Source organism: Fulmarus glacialis, unplaced genomic scaffold (assembly GCF_000690835.1).
Source record: "Fulmarus glacialis isolate BGI_N327 unplaced genomic scaffold, ASM69083v1 scaffold36886, whole genome shotgun sequence".
Lineage (NCBI taxonomy): Eukaryota > Metazoa > Chordata > Aves > Procellariiformes > Procellariidae > Fulmarus > Fulmarus glacialis.
In genome coordinates this window covers 67,068-83,016 of record NW_009219439.1, presented here as the reverse complement: position 1 = coordinate 83,016, position 15,949 = coordinate 67,068, and the positions used below count along the sequence as shown (strand labels likewise).

The 15,949-nt window shown below is 37.9% G+C and overlaps 1 protein-coding gene across 1 annotated transcript in view; it reads left to right on the top strand.

Moving 5' to 3' along the window:
• Positions 1 to 15,949, top strand: part of LOC104078662 (lipid phosphate phosphatase-related protein type 5) — a gene marked incomplete at its 5' end in the record, with an annotated part of 23,139 nt that overhangs the window by 3,643 nt on the left and 3,547 nt on the right. Inside the window, 2 exons of the mRNA XM_009580376.1 lie at positions 8,044 to 8,220; positions 9,885 to 10,004. Coding sequence (XP_009578671.1) covers positions 8,044 to 8,220; positions 9,885 to 10,004 — 297 coding nt within the window. The remainder of the gene's footprint in view (positions 1 to 8,043; positions 8,221 to 9,884; positions 10,005 to 15,949) is intronic.

Genomic DNA, 15,949 nt, shown 5'->3' with positions numbered 1-15,949 from the left:
GGAGTGCGTGTCCCTCTGTGGTCACTGCAGGAGTCATCCCTTAAATTCCCTCAGTATTTGAACAGTGGCCTCTCTATACATGCGTGTATGTATGTATGCGCACATATATATACATATATATATATGTGTGTGTGATTGTGTATTGCTTTTGAGCATATATTTAATGAGCTGACTTTTAATTCCTGATTTATCTGGAAACTGATACTTGCCAACATGGCAAAGATCCCAACCCCATCCACAGGCAGCATGCCAACTCCAAGCTTCTGAATATGGTTTTAGAACCAGTTGCAGCACTGACAGTAGCATTTACCAAAAGTTCCTTGTGAGCAATGTCCGTTTAAGAGATGTGGATCATCAGTTAGTACAGGCAAGTGTTATTGGCAAATAAGAGATGAGTGATAAAATTCTATTCTAATTTGAGGCAAGTGTAAGACTCCTAATAGCATTGTCTTTGTTTGGGGAGATAAGGCTTTGCTTCACTGAAACATACCTCTAAATTTGGCGCAAGCTATTTTAGAAAATATTCAGCATGCTTCATTTTAATTGCTCCTATTTTTCTCATCCATCTGTAAAGTTGGATTTCCACCGTTGCCATGAGTCACAGTAAAGGAAACCAACTGTTCAGCTACTGCAAAGGAGGAAGGAAAACAGTACTAATACATTTTAAAAACAAAAAGTAGACATCAGTGAGGTCAAATACCTAGTATGAATGGCTTTTGACATGAGCAGGAGTACTTTATGCAAAGCTTATGTTGTCTGTGATCAATATACAGTTAGCAACATCAAAAATTAAAACTGCTGTGATCTGTTTCATGACTTTATAATTCTTCAGTAACTGCAGAAATAAATATATCCTATGTCATTACTGTGTCGCTGCATGATGCATGACTGCCATCATTTAACTAAAGGACTATAAACTGCTCTCAGGATTTCTGAATTCTTACAGACTGCCTAATGAAGTGAATTGCTATGATGTATCAGCTGAGTTGTAACCTGCCAATGTAGGTCCTTGGTGCAATATTGTCAGTCCTTTTTTTTTTTTTTAAAGGAAGAAAAAAAACCCAAAAGTGTTGCATGTTTGCAGCTAAAAATACTGCTAAATACAGTTTATTACACACCAGGAAAAGAAATGCAATGTTCCAATATTTGGGGTCATGTCCTTACACTGTCATGATGTTTATCAGGATAGTTGGCCCTGAATAACAACTTTCTCATCACTATTCACTGGAGTAGAAGATTTAAACAGTAGCCTAGTCTTTGCATGAGCTGTGGTGCAACAGTTATTGAGAGCATGGACATAAAGACCTCCATATATTACTCAGCTAGTATTTTATGAGCATATAATCTCTGATACAAAAAGTGCTTTCATTTTGGTTAACAGAAATATTTGGGAGAGAGGGAGGGATTGTTACAGAATCCTTCCTGGACATTTCAGCCAGCTGTGCACAAAATGAAACCAGCTTAAGGACATCAACAGACAACAAGCTGATCCAGAGTCCTTGCTCTCTGAGGGGGCGAAGTAAATGACGTCAGACTTGTGTGATTTCACCGATCAACCCATTTAAAAACAAAGCCTATGCTTTATCTAATAATTCCCCTATCTCATTCCATTTAAGTGTAGCCATGTCCTTATCACCTAGCATCTGTGCATATTGTCTTGTTAACAATAGCTTCTTTTTCCATCTAAGTTCCTGAGTCTTCCTTTTTTCCCCCCTCCCCTCTTTTGAGAGTGGGTGGCTACTATGGTAACTCTGAATTTCCCTCCTGCTGGAAGTACAGTCTTTTTCAAACAATTGTATTGCTAATATTTAGACCTCTCTGTAATGTTTGCCTCCATTACTTTCTCTCAGTACTTATCAAGAAAAACTTAGCAATGGAAATGTTGAATGGCAGCACTAGATGTTAGGTGTTTTCTTTACCTTGCTCCAAACACAGACACTTTCAAGGATGCATCACCTGTCTTCTTCAGACTTTTAGGTTTATTTTTCCCAGTGTACCAGAGTCTTCAAAATGAACTACTGTAAATCTGTTCCAAAATCTCTAACCTAGATGGCTGCTACCTGGATTTCTCCTTAGGTGTCTGCTCAACTCGTGTTAGATCTTTTGTTTGTTTGTTTTTGCTTGAGTTGGGTTAGTAAGTTGACTGCATCTGCTTTCACTTCTTATCAGCATTGCAATTCACCCTTTTGCAGCTGGAACAATGTCTGCTAACATAGGTATTAAGGCAAACGCTGCAAGTTTATTTAATAGAATATAACTGTATAAGCCACATTTTGATATGCATAAGCTGTCACAGCCTGGACAATTAGAGGTATGTTTCGAAGCAGCCAAGTATGCATATACTTGGGTTTTTTCCACAACTGAGACACAGAAATGAGAAGTCGTGAGTCTCTTTTTTGGTAGGATTTGGAAGTGATATATGAAGATTTAGTCAGTCTATTCCCATGGATTTAAATATGAGACTTGTGACTGACAGTTGTCCTTTGGTGCTGCAGACCTAGGGGATTGGTCATTGCTAGTTGTAGTTTAAGACAAATTTTAATTCATTCTATAAAATTTTGCTTTTTGTTGTTTTGTTTATTATTGCATTGGACAAGAGCAGTTGGCAGCCAACCTGTCTGTAGGATAGTGTTTGAACTTGGTATTCCTGCATACATTTCAGGCTTGCTTTCGATTTGTAATGATAGAGGAGCAGGTTTAATGTCTTGACAATTGACATAGCCCTTAGGTCTGTAGGCTGCTTTTTTTGCTTTGTACTGTGAACCCTTTGCCTCAACTATGGCCTCAGGCAGGGCTAGCAGGTAAAGCTGACACATAATTTTTTCCTCTCTGCAGAGCTTTTGTTGGGCCCGTGATCATCTTTTCTGCAAGGTTTCTGCTGTATCGTCTTTGCTATTTGCTGTGTTTAAAAGACAGCAAGGCAGTCTGGGTCACAGTGCTGGCAACATGGTGACACTCTGGTCAGTGTCACTCCTTCATCCAGTCTTTAGGTGTAGGCCTCGTCTCACCTCTCCTTCTTCTTGAAGTGCCTGTTTGGCTCCTGCTCAATGGGCAGCTGGCGGAGGCGTGACAGGCCTCTCTTTGATAGGCTTTAGGGGGTGTTCAGGAGGAAAAGGAGTAGCAGAGCCACCTTAGTGAGTTAGCTTTGTTGTCCATTTTTTGTTAGGAAATTGAAGAATTAAAGGATTCTTTTGGCTGCTTTTCAGGAGCAGTGTTAGGAAAGTGGAATTTCTTTTCAGTATCTTTTCAGCAAGTAAAAGTATCCCCTGATACTGATTGTACAGCATATATCATGGGCTTCATATATTGGGTGTATTAGTTACTTTCAGGCTGGATAGTAAAATAAAATTACAGTTTGATCCAGGGATTTATCTAAAGAGCTCTAGATATTTCTTGTCAGTCAATTCTTCATTACAATTCAATTGCTCAAGATAATGATCTCTGTAGACTGCGTCAGCTTTAATTAATATTTGGGTGTGTCTTACAGTCCTGGTACATTGAAGCGTACTTCTTTCCTTCTCCAGTTTAGAGTTACAACCATGGGGAGCTCATAGTGGGAAACATAATAGTAAGGTCCAGCATTTCTAGAGCTTTCTTTTCCATTTGCCAACCCAGGCCCTTGACTTTGAAAGCCAATTTTTATCTAGGGTCATCAATAATTACTGCAAAACTTATGAAGAAAGATGGAGGAGGCTTCAAAAGCACTAAAAAAGTCTTCAGTGGGCAGTTGCAGATAGGCCCAGATGATTTGAGAATATGACTGTGGTTTGCTCTAGAAATAATTTGACCCAATAGTTATTAATCAAGGAAGCTGAAGAGCTTTTAGATCATCAAACAGAATTCTAACTAAACATTGAACCTGGTTACAGACTACCATCCACTTTTTCAGCTTTTTGATCTCCGAGTATCTCTTTTCTTGTAGGTAAGAAGAATATTGGAAGTTGTGCATTCCTCAGGTGGAACATCTATAGCATTACTTATTATTTGAATAGTTCAAGATTCTTTCTTTAACAATAGCACATTATAAAAGCGAAACAAAATATGAGATAATTTATATTTGGAGTGCTGCCTGGGATAGGTGCCTGTACAGTGATTCCTTCCTCTTTCTGCTTGTTGCTTCATGAGTCATTATTCTCTGCCCACTAGTGGACTGGTCTGTCTCTTTGTCAGTCCCCCAGACCATCTGCTTCAAGGAGGACCAAAACAGCAAGCACAGAGGGGATCTTTGTACCCGCATCCCTTGGCCCCAGGCTGATGTAATCAGCTAGGAAAATTAACCTCCCGCCTGGCTGGTGCACCAAGCCTGATGACTAGCTCCACTCTAACTAAAATGGGACTCTGGGACCTGTTATGTGTGTGTTTGTGTGCACAGATGTTTGTGTGGGTGAGCCTAAAGATAGCTGAAAGACGACAACTAGGAAGAGCTTGCAGCATAGCCCAGGAGGCCACTTTGTCCTGCACTTGACATACAATTCCTGTTCTTCTCTTACGTGTTTTGGAATGATTTTTTTTGCACTAGATTTAGGACATATTTCACATGAGTCAGACTTGCAACATTCACTTTTGAAAGCTTTCCCAGTACAAGCTAAGTACCAACACTATGATTATTCCTTATATTATGACCTGAGACAATCATGTCAGAAACCTCACAGGTAGCTTTGTCTTTGGTGGTGATGGTGATGATTCTGACTCTTTCAAATACATATTTTCAAAGCTACTTCAACTACAGTTTTTCTTTCAATTTATGAGGTTCTCTGAAGACCTCACTTCCAGTATCTTGAAGACTGAAGGTCAAATGTTTGTGTTTTCCTGAAAATCTAGTAAATATTGGTGTATAGAATGATCAGGTAACATCCACCTCCTTATATGACTCTCTGCCAGTGTCTACTTGTTGGTATCACCTTTATATCTTTCCATACTAAAATCTTATTTCAGGAAAAAGGAAAAGCAATAGCAGAAGTTCTTTAAGAGAAGATTCACCGCTGATCTGGTGTTGCAGGAAAATGTGCAGCCTGCAAAATTAATTCTAACTACTGTATCAGTCCTTGACCTTACAGTGAAAATCTCTGCTGTTGGTCTTGCTGTTGACTAATTCAATAGATTAATTAGATTTCTCCTCTCCCAATTTCTGTTCTTAAAAGGAACTGAGATGGACTTGTTCGGTAAACATCTTTAGCCATGTAAAAAATTCATATTGTCATTCATTCTCACTAATGTTTTAAATCACTGAGCTATTTTCCTTTGTTGAGACTGCATTTAATATTTATGAGAAGTAAAAGAAGAAAAATCCTGTCATCTTTTCAAGATGTTTATTCTTTGTCAATTACTGACTGTGCTGGTTTATAGCTTTGCTTCCAGAATCAAGAAGAAAACAATTGCTTAATTATATTTTATTCTTAGTGGAAATCAGATCTTTGAGTTGACTATATTAGTGTATTGTACTAGAGCTGCAAGAGGTCAAGTTTAAAAATGGACATCTATGAATCCTGCCTTGGAAGAGTCTATATTTGCTATGTAGAGTTTTGCAAATATACAGACTTTTCGCTACGCTGTTTCAGGAAAAGTTTACCCTGTTTCTATTGATTCTTTAATAATATCTTAATATAATATTATTCTTAACATCAGTGGTGTCTGTTCTTTAAAGAAAAGATAGAAATGGTACCTATGCTGGCAAAACCCTCAGGTTATTTGAATAATGGTCTGGGCATGACAATCTTGACTGCACATATAGGAAAGGACTCGCCCAATGGAGGTCTTTATTACTTACGTGAGGCACAGCATGAGTCTGCAGTTGTTTCTGCTCACTCAGTGCTTTGTCTGAGTAGGGAGTTGAAGGACATGATTGTAAAAAGATTCTGAGAATTTTCTGCAGAGCACTTCTCAGTTTAGCTTTGTATTAAAAATGTTAAAGTTTGACTGAAATTCTGCAGAGTCAGGGATTTGTATTATAATGTGTTTTGACCTCATAAAAATTGAGATCATCTTCTTGGGTGATGACCAGGTGTTGTAGATAACTGAAATATATCACTGAGACCTACCTTAAGCAAGCTACACTCTATTTTGAGTTGATTTTTCCTTCTCAGTAGTCATTTTGATTTAATATGCCACAATACAGAATTAAATGCAGGGTAACTTCCTGCCAACTTCCCTGTGTCAACTTCACCCAAGCTGTATTTGAAATTTGGTGATCTTGCTGCATGTTCAAAATACTTGAAATTCAAAATATTTTCCCTAGCACCAGATGTTCTAACATGTAGTGTGAATGTGGATAATGGTGGTAGTATCCAGGAGTACAATGAGACTCACTAAAATAGAGGATTGCTGAGTAACTCAGTGTGCACTGCTCTGTCTGTCTAGCTTGAAGAAAACCAGTGGGGCTAAAAAGCTGGAAATTAAAGTTGCAGTTGTCTTATCATCATTCCACATGGTAAGAGTAACTCACTGAAGAGAGCCTGCAAAAATATAAGGAGCTAAGATAAAAGGATAGTCAGCAAAGGAATAAATGCTATTTCTGAAATGGTCTAGGAAGAAGAGAGGAGAAATGTGATTTGGAAGTACACCCCAAAGCTCTTTTTTTCAAACCTTTGCTCTCTCTGCATTAGTTGAAAGCTTGCTACTAGTTTGTTGTTCATCACATAAGGTACACTGAAGATGTATGTGTTGCAGTACTCTGCTGTGATTTTAAGCTTAAACTTTGATTCATCCTCTAAGCCATGGATCTTTCTCTAGTGTTTGAACAAAATTACTGTCAGATATTGCTCTTTTCAGACAAGCTGACCACTACTTCCTTCACTTAATTTATCGTAACTGTAACTACCCTTCCTAAACTTCTTCTTGACTGGATTATTGCAGCACTTCATAACTGATTACCCAGTAAATTCAGCTGAAGTTTCAGACACTACAAAAAAACCCAAAGGACTGCCCTTTTGTTGGCCAAAAAGGTACTGGTTCTTCAATGCGGATTCATCTGTTTCCTTTTGCAGTTCAAAGTGATGGCATTACACACTTGGAGTCTCTAGTGAAACTCCATAGAAAATACTTGCATTCTTCAATCTAAAAACTTCAACTCCGTCTAAATATGAAGGTTTTAGGGATTTCAATGGTTTAATTGCAGAAACATCTTCTGCAGAAAGTAAATACTTTTTTCTCAAAAATCTTGTTGAAGTATAATTTTTCAGGGGGCAACTGTCAAGCAGCCTTAATGTCAAGATTCAAGAGAATGGGAATTCAAAGATTTGGTATTCATTTCTTCCATTGGCCTGTCAGAGCTTGGAAAGTGCTGGCTTAAATCTAGTAGTCACTAATGCACCCTTAGGGTAGAAGAGCTGCTCTGTCATCAGGCAGTGCTTTTAATTCAGTAGTATTGCACAGGGAGAGTTAGACTGCAAGCAGGGCAGATTGATTTCTTGGAGTTTGATGCATAAAAGTTTCTGCATTTAGATTGCTTTGTGTGCTGGGGGGGATTGGTACTAACCATGCTCAGTTGCCATCTATGAAGTACAGGGTTGTATTGGTTCAGCACTGGTTGAAACTATTACACATTATTTATAAAAGTAGATGCTGGCATTTAGTTCAATTTTCACTGCTTTTTGACAAATCTCTAGTTAATCACATGGAGAAATTGTGTATGAGGAAGAAAGGCATTTGCTAATAAAAACAAGGCCTTGCTGTAGCCCCTCTCAGGGTAAAGATCTTTTTCTGTGATTGTCAACACTTCGCCGAGAAAAATCAGTCTCTTTACCTCTCTGCATAAATAAATACATAGATTGGGAGTAATGGGATAGGATTGTCTAATTTGTCTGTTCTTTTGGGGGCTTTTCAAATTCACATAAAAAGTAATTTTGCTGTATGGTCTAATTCTTTTTCTATATCACTAGGAAAAGGGTGTGATGACTTTATCTAGCGCTCTACTTTCTTGTTTCTTTACCAAAAAAAAAAAAAGCCAAATACACATAGTCTATTCAAACAAGATGTAGAGATTTTATTCACCAGTTAGTGGGAGATATCCATCAGTCTTATGCTTTCTTCCTTTCTAATTTTCAGATGTATATCACCAACACAGTAAAAGCCAGAGGAACAAGGCTTGCAAAACCTGTTCTGTGTTTGGGCTTAATGTGCTTGGCTTTCCTCACTGGAATCAACAGAGTAGCAGAGTATCGAAATCACTGGTCAGATGTAATAGCAGGATTTATAATCGGAGTATCTATAGCAGTATTTTTGGTAAGTGTGTATCTGTGTCACTTCTGTTTGAAAAAATCAGTGTATAACTTTGTATCTTTTAAAAAAAAATATTGGTAGCCTTGACTTCTCAGACAATTAAATGACAAAAGAGGTGTTTCTAATTTTTGTTTTTAATTAATTATCAGTTTCCTTAGTTGTATTTACATACACTTAGAAATGTGAAGTCAAGAAAGGACTGATAAAATGATCTGACTTCCTTATAAACTAGTTTGTAGCATTTCAACCAATAATTTTTGCATCAAGCCCCACTTTAAGCAAGTGTTTATCCTTCAGAATAACATCTAGTTATGATTTCATGTATAAAGTATTAAATTCAGTATAGTGATACCTACACTCATCAGAGAATAAGTAGCATTTCCTTCCCAGCTTTAAAGTAACCGTCTGAGTTTCTTTCATGCTAATTCAGGTTTACATTGAAATTTTATGTTATTCTGTATCAAAAAATCCTTTTTTAGCCTTTTCCTTTTCTGGAACTGTGTTCCAAAACGAGATCGTTAGTCACAGTTCACAATGACTAGTGTCTGTGTCAGAAAGCTGCTGCTAATCTATTAATCACCTTCACTTATAACTTCAGTGCAAGACTACGGCATAGAATAGTCACTGCTGTTTACTTCCTGCAAGTTTGTCTGCCTGGCAGCTTGTAATAGTACTAAATACACCTTTGAATTTTTTCCCCCATGAAAACACTTTTGAGCTTGATTCTTGGATCTCAAGGTCTTGATCTCAAGATCTTGAATCTGAAGACTTGGCTTGGCTGAGGACTCTCACAGGGACAGCTGAGGTGGGTGTTTTCACTCCTCTGAGAAATGTGAGGGCAGCTTTAGGTCTCCTTTAAAATATACCTGCTCACACTTCCAAACGTTGCCTTCCACGCAAGGTGTCTAGGAGTTATATTTGGTTGTTCATTTTTAAGAAGTATTTCCATCCTGTTTGTGCTGCTAAAGTCATAAAAGAGAACAGAATAGAAAAGAAATCTGTCCCAGCATTTTTTCTTATATTTTGTCATGTATGTTGCATAAACTCCTTTGAGTAGCGTGACATCAAATTTAGTTGTGTTTTGAACAAAATGCAAATGGGCAAACATTACTGCTCGGCTGAGTGTCTGAATTAGTAGAAACACTAACAAACTGGTATATATCACATTCCTAAATCCCTGTGTGAGTCACTGCTGCCCTGAGCAGATTTAGGGATTGGTTTGAACTTGGGGATGGTCCTTGCCTTCTTATTTTCCTTTTCTCACTCTCCATTTGAGAAAGTCTTTGCTGGTCAAAACTTAGATGGTACTGGCCCTTCATAGGAATTTAAGATTATTGCTGTATTTTGCTGCATGTGCTCTGCACATCTATTCATGACATTGCTAATAATTGGTATTCTATTATTCAGCTTCGGTAATGGATTTGCTTTTAGAGAAGAGGGTTTTTTGGTTCTCAAATGGTGCATGTAACAATAAACAGGTTGAAAATCTTTTGTCTTGAAATATTAATTAAGGATTTTCTGTAAAACATGAACTTCACATTTCTGTGTTTCTACTGTAAGCTGTGACTAAAGCTGGTGTCAGTTCTGCCTAATTATGGATGTCAGGATCAAAGCTCAAAAAAATGAGCTTTCCTTAGCTATTCTGTTTATCTTCTAATTCCTTCTAGGTTGTTTGTGTGGTAAATAACTTCAGAGGACGTCAGCCAGAACATGAACATTCTCATATGGAGAATCTGGCCCAGATGCCCATGATCAGCATACCCCGAGTAGAAAGCCCTTTAGAAAAGGTAATGTCTGACTTTTTTAAAAGCAATTAAATAGAATATAGCTTTCCTGGAAGAATGATCCCAAACTGTCTTGACAAGAGTGCCAAGGTAATCAGATTTAAAGTAAAGAGACATGACAGTGAGGAGAAAGAAGGGAAGAATTAATTCAGAGACACTCCTTGGGACACTCTTTATGTCACCTCCAAGAACAATTGCTACATATCAGTCCAGTTTACTGCTGTAGTCACTGCTAAGTCTGTGGAATCAGGCTGGGTAGATCTGAGGCCCTCTTTCCTTGTGTTCCTCAAGTAAGTTTGATTAACGCTTTGGCTGAGAATCCACAGAGCTTGAAGTGCTTAGAAAGAAAATCTAATCCCTGAGCCCAAGGGGTTATGCAATTCAGGTACGAGTGGCATTTATCCTGTTTCATCGGGGTATGTCCTCAGGCTAGTGTAGAGCATGGGATGCAGTCCCTTCAAGATCAGCTGTGGGGCTTTTATCATCAACCACGTGCTAGCCCCAGGACAGGGCACCCACTTGGAAACACTGGGGATCTGACATCTGTGCTAGCAGGGCAAACAACTTAATGAACGTGATAATAATAGAGAGTAACATGGGTCATACAGTAACTGCGCAAAAGCCATCATCTCTTGCCAAAGCAAATGGGATTTTGGACTAGGACATGCTAGTGATAGTCTCCTGGGTATGCCAAGACTTTTTGCATGAGTAAGTATTCTGGTGTGTTTAAACTTTATTTTAGTTTCCTGTAATAAAAATTTGTTTTTTGAAGATGATGTTGTACTATATAAGTGTTAGGTAAGATTATGTCTGAACAATTTTATGAGCAAACAAGCACTGAAATAGATAGTGTAACCAAATAAAGAAAACATTTTAGGCATTTTTACCAGGGAGAAAATTTGAACTACTAATGCAAAGTTTGAAAGCAATTCTAATTTTTCTAATGACTTTATCTGTCATTATTTGTTAAAATCTCTTGTTTTATGCCTATGTTTGAAGATAGTAAACAATTCTAGACTGTGTAGGGCACCAAAAGTATGTTTCTATGGCTTTCTTTTAAATCTAAATTACTCCTGATATTTTTTCATATTAAACATAAGAAGAAATGTTTTTAACCACTTCCCAGTCTGTCTTGGAAGTGGTCACTTGGAAGTGGTGGAAGTTGTCCTTTAGTAAGAATTGCTGCTAGCCCTGGCTTTGTATTCGTTTCCTTGGAGGGAAAGATTTCTTTTCAGAATGATCTAATACACCTTTTTGAACCAAATGTGTCTAAGCTACTTCTGCTGATATCTTGTCATAAGGAGGTCAGAATCTCATTTGCTTGAACAAGCATTTAGATGATGAATGTGTATCTTCAAAATAATCCATTCAGTAAACTTCCTGTAAAATGTCAAAACAAAACAAGATGTCAGTTGGCCTAGGACATACCACATTAATAAGAGCATGTCTTATTTATGTGCTAGGCTTTCCTGCAATAGAAGCCATTTCTGCAGCTCAAAAGCCATCATAGGTAATAAATGTACATTCTCTGGCTGCTGAAATTTATTTTTTTTCTGGGGATAAAGACCTTGTGTTAACTTAGTGTTTGTACTTGATTTGACACCCTCTCTCTTATGGTGAACAATGTTCTTTTCCTGAGACTTTGCCTAGGCAAGATTGAGATGTTGTGGGGAAAGCTATGGGAGAGTGTGGAAGGGTGGTGGCAGGAATAATGTTTGCTCTGCTTGAGGATGACCTTTACCATTTGTGAACTGCCCAGGACTCTTATTATATGAACGAGCTTCTTTCCTTCTGAACCCAGATTCCTATGGCAGTAAAGGGTAGCTGTTTGCTGTCATGGAACTTCTCTCTAGATAATTAAATTGGGGACTGTCCGCAGGGTGTTACACTTGGTGAGATCTCAGTGTATGGGTTCATCTTTGTCTATGTTGCAAAGCCTTCCTCCTTTCCAGACAGAGAGGATGAGATGGGAGGATGATAACATGGAGACTTTGCTGTTTGTTGAGAAATGCTTTCTTCTGTTTCCACTCTCAGAAAGTTTAAATTTGAAATAGCAAATAATTGATGAAAAAGTTACTTACATGTGAGTGCTTTAGGTAATGAGTTTTTGTGGATTTTTTCTTTTTTTTAATGTTTAATCTAAAGTTTTAGTTAGAAGCCAGACCCTATTAAATAAAAGGCACTAAGAATAATACTTACTTGGAACTAAGGTCTAAGTTGAGCCATCTCAATTAACTACCATCACTACAAGAATTACTAACTTAGTCTTTGCTTTTTAACTCCCTTCTTGTTTTACATTCTTTGTTCTCCTCTGGAGAGAGAGGGGTGCTAAATAATTTGTGTGCTACTTGCCTTTGCCTATTTTAGCCACGTGCAAGGTATTTTTCACTACGTTTCAGTTAGGGCTGTTCCAGTTGCATATTCTGAAAGCACATACATTTACATTTGGCTTATTTTAAATCCTTTTTTCCTTATTCTCAGTCTGCAAGCTCCTGTGCCAGCATTAAAGACAGCTTACTGTCAGAAATTAGCTACTAAGAGTAGCACAAATCCTGACTGACTGAAGTTATCATGGGCTAAGGCAGTGCTAGCATGAAGCAATGCAACTCTGTTATTGGTATTTAAAAATAATAACTATATGGGTATCTGGGAGTGAGCAATTCAAAGATGCTGTCTTAAAGAATGTCTTCATTAGAAATGCCTACCAGATGGGACCTCACTCATTGCAATTTTGTTATAAATTCACCTGTAAATGAATAAGCACATGGTGCATCACTTTATTTTTGTGTTTCCAGATCTGCTACTTGTTATTCCAGTGCTTTTTCCTGCTGGAGAATGAATGCTTTTGGTTTGGCATGCTTGGCATGCTCTCTGTGCTGCCACTGTCTGAGTTCTGGTGGAGGTCAAGAGCTACATTGGAAGTGTACTTAAATAGGAATATGTGTACTTGTAATATTCTGAATTGAGCTGCTGCTGGTTAATGACAAGGGTAGATCACTGTTTGCATGACACTTCTGTTTAATTGTGGTGCATGCAGATGATTAAGCTGTTCTGCACAGGTACCCACTTCTCATGCACTCAAATAAGCCGTAGTCGTAGAGTGTCTCCTTGAAGAATCCTTGCCAGGGCTGGCTCAGCAATGCAGACTTATTGCTTTCACCTTAACTACATTCATCCTCAGAATTAATGAAAAGAATGAAAGCCAAGAACCTCATCACTCACCCATCTGTTCCTTTTTGTATCCTGTCTCTGACCTTCTTCATCTCATATAAGACAATTCGTGTTTCAGTTAGCTGGCACTCTCCTACAGGGAGAAGGTGCTCTTCCTACCACCGTCAAGGTTAGAGACTCCTGTTCTTTTGCAAGAGTTACTGGGAAATAGGGATATTCTGGGTGGTAGCTGGAAGAGTTTGAAGTTCAGCTTCATCCAGTGCTGATTTTTTCTGTTTTCTGTTTCAGGGGAGACTGACATTATTTCATGCTAAAGTCACCTAAGTTGGTCAGGGCTTACAGAGGGCTCGTACACATCTTGTAGTAGCTGCTGACTCTCCTAGCCTTTTTTTTTTAAATAAGTGGTCTAGCTTTGAAAAAACCGAATACGAAGGGAACATGGAACATTCTAATTGAATATAGATAGAATACTGAGATAGGAGGTTTTAGAAGGAAGTGTTGGCTTAGGAGAGGCACTATGGTTCATCTCCTGTGTGATGAGATGATTACTGTGTCTGATCATCAGTGCTTTCTGTAGCTGTTCAATATTACTTATTTGCACAGTGGGTTCTTTGCAGTGCTCTGTTTGACAGCTAAGCTGCATTTAGCCCCAAAGTCTCTGCTTGGCATTCCTTCATAGTGCTACTTTTGTCAGCAATGCCCAAGTCATGTTCCCAAACACAGTCAACGTTCCTTGTTACAATGAGGTTTCTTATACTCCACCCATAGGACTGACTCTCCAGCATGACTGTGAACTAGAAACAGATAGTTTAGGCGCACTGTCTCTCAGCCATTTCTAAGTTTTAATGGTGATAAAGTATTTGGAATTCCTCTCTCAATATACAGTGTTCTTGTTGCCCGTCATACCAATTGCTAGTGACTATCAGGGTTAATTGTCTCAAAAATCTTGTTGTGTTTGACACTAATTCTTGTTCTATTGTGTATGTGCCAAAGGTAATGGTGGTGATAAAACATTTTAACAACAGTAAGTATAGATATTGCAATGGATTCTAATAGTATTTTAAGACTGGGGAAGCTTCCCCCTTCTGTTTTTAAGGTATAATGTTTTTCCTATTTACTCCATCTTGATTATTCACAAGACAGAACAGCTTCTTCACAGTGTCAGAAAAGGGTATTTTGAATTTTAATTCTCAGTGTTACTGCTTTTTCCTGGGTCTTAAGCATTTTGGTACTAAAAAGTCTTTCATTGGTATGTGCACTTGTGTACACATAGCGTGGCCTAGGAAGTCTGGTCTGATTCCTGGGGCTCTCCAGGGAGACTGATCGCCTATCACTGAGTTCACAAAGATGTTTTAGCTCATCATACTATGGGCAAATGGGGGAGAGAGTTTGTATCTATTTCCGTTGCTTCAAAATATTTTAGTTGAGAAGTATCCAAATACTGTTGTGCTTGATGTCTAAAAGTATACATAGGTATCCGTACAGTGTGTTAATACATTTATGTGTATCTCCAGGATGGCTTGACTAGAGTCCATATGCTTACATTAGCTTATAGGCAGGTTTTCAGATTTCTGTTGTCATAATGGTTCTCTCTTGATAATACAGTACGTTAAAGGAGATACAATACAACATTGTTTCACACACAGAAACACATACCCAGGAGAGGCAGTTCAGAAAAGACCGTAAGCAATTTTGTTTCAATGTCAAGCATTTGAGTTGGCATTCATGTTCTACTCTTCTGCTTAAATCTACTTCTGGGGGATTGTACTTATTTCTGTTTGAATGCAAACTGTGATCACCACATCTAATGTTCAAATAAAATAATACTTAAACATAGGAAATGGAACAATATATTCAGGGTGACCTCCTCAAATATACGTGTTGTTACAGAATCGAGGTATTAGTAACAATCAAGAAGATCCTTTGCAACGAAACTCCCTCAAAGCATGCATCATTAGGTTTTTCTCCTGGATATCAGGAATGGACCGTTTTGAACATCTTCGTATAAGGCAATAAATGTATGTGCGCAAGAGCGCACATGAGTGTGTGTGGAATTGAAGCAAAGGCAGATGCAATGTGGCGGCAGCGTTCTGTGCAGGTCTGCAACGTTTTAAATGGGGAATTTCACTTTAACTCCTTCTTTTCTCTAAAAATGTGATTCATGCAGTAAAAGCATAAAATATACTTTGCTGACCCAGAGAATTGTATGATAACATTGTTATTATTGTATTATAACACATAATTATCATTTGCCTTAACTACTACAGTAGTATTTTTCTGTTTCTTTTAACAAACTCCACTGTGTGAAGGACTACAAACAATTTTTCAAATTCCTGTTTTAAAAAATGGAAAATTCATTTTTAGGATGATGGCTATTTCTGAATATTTCTAATTGTGTTCATGAGAGCAGAACAAAAAAATTTCAGGTAAAAAATATTTAATATATATAATGAAAACTGCAAACCACAAAACAGTTGTCATGGATTTTTTTCAATGCTTTAACATGGTAGAATTGCTTATAAACAGAAATTAATTAAAATCTTAACAGAAGATACACAGATATGGATCGTTTACCCCCAGAAACCTGTACTCAAGGCTTAGCCTTTAGCCTTCATTTTTCTGTTAGTGGTGTGAGAGCATGGTTATGAAGCATGTTTTGTTCATGTGGTGCTGACACCAAGCTGATACTGTCAATTTAGAATGAATAATACAAAAGCTGGCATGCCTGTCTGTGAAACTGCTGCCATTGAGCAGACCCTCAGCGTATTCTAATTCAT